The 6,000-nt window shown below is 33.5% G+C and overlaps 1 protein-coding gene across 4 annotated transcripts in view; it reads left to right on the top strand.

Moving 5' to 3' along the window:
• Window positions 1-845: 845 nt before the first annotated feature.
• The window catches only part of LOC107853747, a 44,445-nt gene continuing 39,290 nt past the window's right edge, over window positions 846-6,000 (top strand). For all 4 annotated transcript variants that reach the window (XR_001669857.2, XM_016698730.2, XM_016698731.2 and 1 more), the window contains exons 1-5: window positions 846-956; window positions 1,038-1,301; window positions 1,984-2,077; window positions 3,003-3,121; window positions 3,275-3,415. Coding sequence is in view for 3 of the 4 variants with exons in the window: in XM_016698730.2 (XP_016554216.1) it covers window positions 1,038-1,301; window positions 1,984-2,077; window positions 3,003-3,121; window positions 3,275-3,415 (618 nt within the window). In the remaining variant the exon portion in view is untranslated. The remainder of the gene's footprint in view (window positions 957-1,037; window positions 1,302-1,983; window positions 2,078-3,002; window positions 3,122-3,274; window positions 3,416-6,000) is intronic.

The following is a 6,000-nucleotide window of genomic DNA, read 5'->3' as shown; positions in this document are numbered from 1 at the left end:
AATGAGAGAAAAAGAAAGAGAAAAAATAATAACAAAAAAGAGTAATAAAAAATAGAGAAAAAAGAAAAAAAGAAAAAAAAGAAGGAGAAAAAAAAAAAGAAAAAAAATGGAAAAAAGAAAACGAAAAAGAAAAAGGTGAAAAAAGAAAGAGAAAACAAAAAAATGAAGAAAAAAATTGAAAAGGAGAAAAAAAGAGTAATAGAAAGTAGAGAAAAAAATATATGAAAGAGGTTATGAATTGTAATTAGGGATAATTAATAGGTAAGAGGGGGTTATGAATTGTAATTAATTGAAACATAGGCTAAATAGGATAATTAGGAGTTTATATTTGCTAAGTTATGTAGTTATCCTGACCTGAAATTTAATGTAATTTTAAAAATGACGTGAAAGCTGACGTAGAGACGGTTGTATTATACACACCAAAAAAAGGTTTAAAATGTTAAGTTTTATTGAGTTGAGGGATTGAGATGACAAAGGGCTAAGTAGAAGTATCTATTTTATAAATCAGATCAAGTATAAGAGTCCACCAAACTATTTTGTAAAAAAAAATAGATCAAAAAAAAAAAAAGATTTTTATATAGAGACACGGGGAGAATAGAAAAAAAGGAAGGAATATGCTATTAAATGGGACAAACTAGTTACTCAATTACGTGAAAGTATTTCTAGTCTTAAAAATTGGATAGAAGAGACAAAAAAGAAATTCAATTTTTTTTATACATTTTCGCTCTAATAACTAAAATTGTTCGATAACTTAATAGCTATTGAAATAACTAATGCAGTTATCAATTTATCGTAGTTATTTAAGCTACTTTATTTTTTTAACTTAATAATATTAGGATAAGAGTGCCATGTTTTTTTAATTAAAGACATGAGAGCTCTATGGGCTCATTTTTCTCAAAAAGGAAGTCATCCTAAGCCAACTTCTTGTCCCATCAATAATCAGTTAGCTCTTTAAGGTAACTAATAACTCTAGAATTAGGTTCTTTCAGCAAATAATTAATCATTTGTTGTTGTTTGTTTCGTTCAATATTCCTCAGATGGATGGAGAAATTGACCAATTAGAGAGGGGTTTGTTAGTGGAGCAAGAAGAGGCAGTTATTTATAGGGCGTCGTTTGAAGAGACGGAAGATAATTTGGTAAAGTATGAAACAGCTCGATGGGTATTGTATTCACTGCTGCTATTATTGGCTTGGGGAATAGGTCTAATCATGTTGATTTATTTGCCCCTTCGGAGATACATTGTACGCAAAGACATTCGCTCCAGGAAACTTTGTCTCACTCCTAATGCCATTGTTTACAAAGTAGAGTATTACTCTTTCTTCCTCAATGATCTTTTTACATTATATAGTTACTCCATTTGTCCCCTTTATTTGGGGCACTTTCTTTTTTAATCTGTTCTTGAAAAAATGTCACGTTATTATAGTTAGAGATAATTGAACTTTGAAATTTCATTTTTATCCTTAATGATATATTTTGAGACAAATATCTAAGGATTATTTTAGACTATAAGTTTCAAAAATGTTTCTTTATTTTCTTAAAACACCGTTCCAAGTCAGAAGCTGCCACATAGAATGGGACTGAGGGAGTGTTATTTACTGTTACTACTTGCTTGTCCATGTATGACATTGATGTGTGCATGTTGTTGTATAAAAATATGTTTTTTATACACCCTGTGGTCTGACTTTCTCATTTTATTCACATTTACACTCAAGTTATGTGATCTTGGTCAGTTTGATTAATTAGCCTGATATTATGTACATATTACTTGATCATTGTTGAGTTGACACACCCCTTAAGAAAGCTTGAATTAGAGGTGTATTTTATTAAACAAACCGTATTAATGGTTCTTTGAACTCTCTTGATTTGCGAAAATGGACAAGTAAAATAAAACAGAGGGAGTACGTATGTTACAAATGTGACCTTTACTTGATTGCATATAAGGATTTTCTGAACATGTGCTTAGTGTTTGATTTTCTGGTCTAGGTTACAAAACCAGTTCCATTTCCATGTTTTGGGGATTTGAAGAAGGAGAAATATGTTCTATTGCCATCAGTCGCTGACATTGTAGTTGAACAAGGTAAATGTCATATTCTACTCTGTTGTTAGAATAAGTGGTCAGTTGCCAAGTTGACATCTTTTTGACTTTTCTGGTCGAGATGATATCAGTGAGCTTGGATATAATGTTTACTTTTTATTGATCGAGGATATTTCTAGCCCAATAGTGTTTAAGTTACCCGTGCATGAAAAAGGAGAGGAAAAACATTTCAGTATCCCTTTTTATGGATTCGTTGAAGTTCCCTTTTTCTCCTTGCCACATGAAATGACCCAAGTGTGCATGACTCTCTCCTAAAACAATTCATAGTAGTTATTATGACATGGGCCTTTTAGATGCTCCTGGGTGTGAATCTAGTGATTAACTCTAACTTATCTGGGACGATACAAGGGAAATCTAATCCTGCTAGTGTATATTTTAACTGGCTGGAGTTTTTGACTGCACCTACAATGTGGTACCTAAAAGAACTGCAAAAAGAAAAACCCTTGTCACATTCTTTTAGTTGTGACATTCAATAATGTTAAGTATTGAGTTTATAATCTTTTGCTTAAATCTCTTAAGGGGGTCACTAAAGATTAAGGTTCAGAAATCAGAAGTACAAGTATCTGACCAAAACAGAATGCTTCTCTTCTAAAAAAAAAAAAAGAAAAAAAAAGAAAAGAAGAATGGAAAACGAGTACAAACAAGAGGGACAGGTCTGGTCCTCTTTTGGTTTAAGCTTCACTATAATCTTTCCCATGATTTGGTCAACCAGCACTCCATTGGGTGCATGGAAAACTCCACTGCGTGGAAGCATTTCTTTTTAGATAACCTCTTGTGGATTACTATATCAAAAGTTTGCAAATCCAGAGAACGGACGCATGCAGAACTCTACTTCTATGATTACTTTCAGTTGCTAGTCATGGTACAATATCAACATTTGAGACTTCTGAACTGATGTAACTGTCAGGTTACCTGCAGTCCCTGTGTGGGGTCTATTCTATAAGAATTGAAAATGTTGGTGTGAGAAGGTCTCCGAGTGATGATCTCCAAATCCAAGGAATTGCGGATGCCCTTGATTTCCGGAAGGTACACTTTACCTCTAGTCATTAACTTATTGTTAAGATTATTTTCTCTTAGAGAGATAATAATAATTCCTCCTTAAGTGAGCTTACTATAGGTTTAAACATCATCCCATGAATCTGAATTATGTTGACTTGTGTATCTATGTACATTTTCTAGGTTGTTCTAACGCGACTATCAAATCTTAGAAGTGAAGCATTCTCTAGACAAACTTCAGTTGTTGATGCTACTTCGAATTTGAGAATTGGTCATGTTGATGATACTTCGAATTTGAGAATTGGTCATTCTGGTGCTGCTTCGGTATGTTGTGACTAGATCAAGTCTTTGTATTCGTGATATTCTGATAACAACACAGATAGCAGAAGATTAAAATTAGAAGATTCGGAAGAGGAAGGAATTGATTCCGGAAAACAAGAACACAAGCTCAAGTATTTGACACTTGAAATCTCATTTAATAGTAAAGGATGTAGTGAATCAATTATGAAGAAAAAGAATTAGAATAGGAGGGAGGGAACTCAAACGAGGAATCTTACTATTAAAGAGACCAAGCTATGGTTCAAAGAAGAACAAAAAGGGCATAACCTAGAAGAGAACCTAAAAAGATCTCCACAAGCCACAAGGCTGCTAATATATTTATTAAATAAAACTTGGTTCTAATGAATAGAAAATGCCCCCTTTATATAGAATCCTAGAAGGAGTTAGTCAAAGACCAAATTAATTAAAAATTACATTCCCTAGAGACATAGAAGGCTGCCTACGCTTTGACCAATGTAGTCAACATAGATTAAAACAAAACCTTAAATAGAGATTCTAGAAACAACTCTTCAAGTTTGGGCTGATGTATTTTCTCCACTTTGGGCAGATTTGAGATTTACTCCCTCCGTCTCAAATTACCCGTTCCAAATTGAGATGGCACATTGATTAAGAAAGATAATTAATAACATGGCTAGTTTATCATCGTACCTCTATTAAATGATGTTTACATTTTAATTTGAAGACAAAGTAATTAATGCAAAGGGTAAAACATAGAAAAAAAAATTCTCTTCTTGATTAATGAAAAAGACAAATAAAATGAGAAATCAAATTAGAAAATTTGGGACGGGTAATTTGGGACAGAGGGAGTATTAAACTTCATCTTGGACTTAAATTTGGACGTCCAAATAAATGCAAGACTTGGAAAATATCTTCATGGGCCCAACTCTTCTTCCATCACAGGACACTTTTTTATTGCTAATTGCAGTCCGTTCGAGTTTGTCTTGAAATTCCTTGTTTGATGGATCTTACAAAGCTTTATTCATGTCTTTCAATGATGTTGAGCTGCCATGGATGCTATCATTCTCCCCTTCTTAAAGAAAATTCGTCCTCGAATCTTAACATTGAGTATATCTTGCTCCTTCTTTGGATTCAAGCCTCTATGGTTGCTAGCATTCTCCCCCGCTTAAAGAAGATTTGTCCTCAAAGCTTGACCAATACCTACAACCAACATGATAATCACAGCTAGTAGAAGGTAAACAAAGAATGTGGAACAAGCATTTGATAAAAATAAAACTAGGTGGTCATCATGCAACCACTTAACCCATTTCGTTCCTTTATGCAGAAACACCCATTTTAAATGTCCATGCACTATATCAATAATGGAACAATGTAATCACCAACATAAGAATGAAAAACACAATTCATAAGCTCTTTAAACAAGAGAGGATCATTGCCTAAACCAAAAGCATATGAATACCAAACAAGCATACCATATTTGCTCTTGCTAATCAAGTTAACCTCACTATTGGATATGCCACAGTTAAGATATGGATTTAAAAGTAATTTCCTTGAGAAGTGTCTTGGATTGAACTTGCAAAAAAGGATCTTTAGAACAAGATAGAGATTCTATAAAGTTAGCAACCTGTGAGCACTTATCCTTTTCCACACTTGAGCTGTTACATTCTTCATTTAGCTCAAAATTCTCATTTATGGCACCAAAAGCTTCATGTGTCTCATTGTTTTCATTGGCAACTTCTTCATTGGTGTTCTCGATCCATAAGGGATTAGAGAACACTTTAAAGTCTCCAATTTCTTCCCATAATGGGTTATTGTACACTTTAAAATCTTGACCAATGTTAGATTTTTCTTCAGATGAGGTACCATCTTCCCCTTCACAATGTTCTTCGTCAAATTTCTGCATGGACTGAGAGATGATAATTAAACAAGAAGGAGTTAGCATATTGGATTGTGAATAAGATTCATCCTCTCCCAAATGCCATTGGATGTGTTCATTCAAGTTATCCTGCACTTCTCTCTCAGCACATTGTGACAAATTGCTCGCATGAGAAAAATAATCAACAAGGTAAGGTTCACTCTTAATTTGAGTTATACCTTCACTTGTAACTTTGGTTTCATTAGATTGTGGCACATGCTTAATTTCATTTGCAAAAATAGATCATTGACAAGGTCATACCGCATGAGATCTTCAAGCTCAAACTTGTCTTCAACTTGCAGTTGTTTCCATGAGTCATTGGCTTGTACACTTTTCAAATCTTCTTTGAAGTTGGAGTTCCTTTCTTTATGCAATTGTTCTTCCAACTCTTCATTGATTTTTTTTTCAGTAACCTGCACATTTGGAACACAAACACTAGAAACAGAAAGAGTTAATTAGTTAGAGATTGAACAAGATTTTTTCACACTTAAGCATTCTATTATTTTGATCTCTTCTTTTTTCTCATCTCTCAAATAAACTGCTTCACTCTCTATTTTACCTCTTAAACTCACTTTACTTAATTTTGTCCACTCAGAACCTTTTGACAACTCACTCTCTTCACTCATCGCTTCCTCTTCTTTTTCCTCTCTTGGGTTGTCTTTACTTATCACTTCCTCTTCTTTCTCCTCTCTTGGGT

This window comes from Capsicum annuum, chromosome 7, assembly GCF_002878395.1.
Source record: "Capsicum annuum cultivar UCD-10X-F1 chromosome 7, UCD10Xv1.1, whole genome shotgun sequence".
NCBI classification, from domain to species: domain Eukaryota; kingdom Viridiplantae; phylum Streptophyta; class Magnoliopsida; order Solanales; family Solanaceae; genus Capsicum; species Capsicum annuum.
This window is presented reverse-complemented; position numbering and strand designations above follow the sequence as displayed.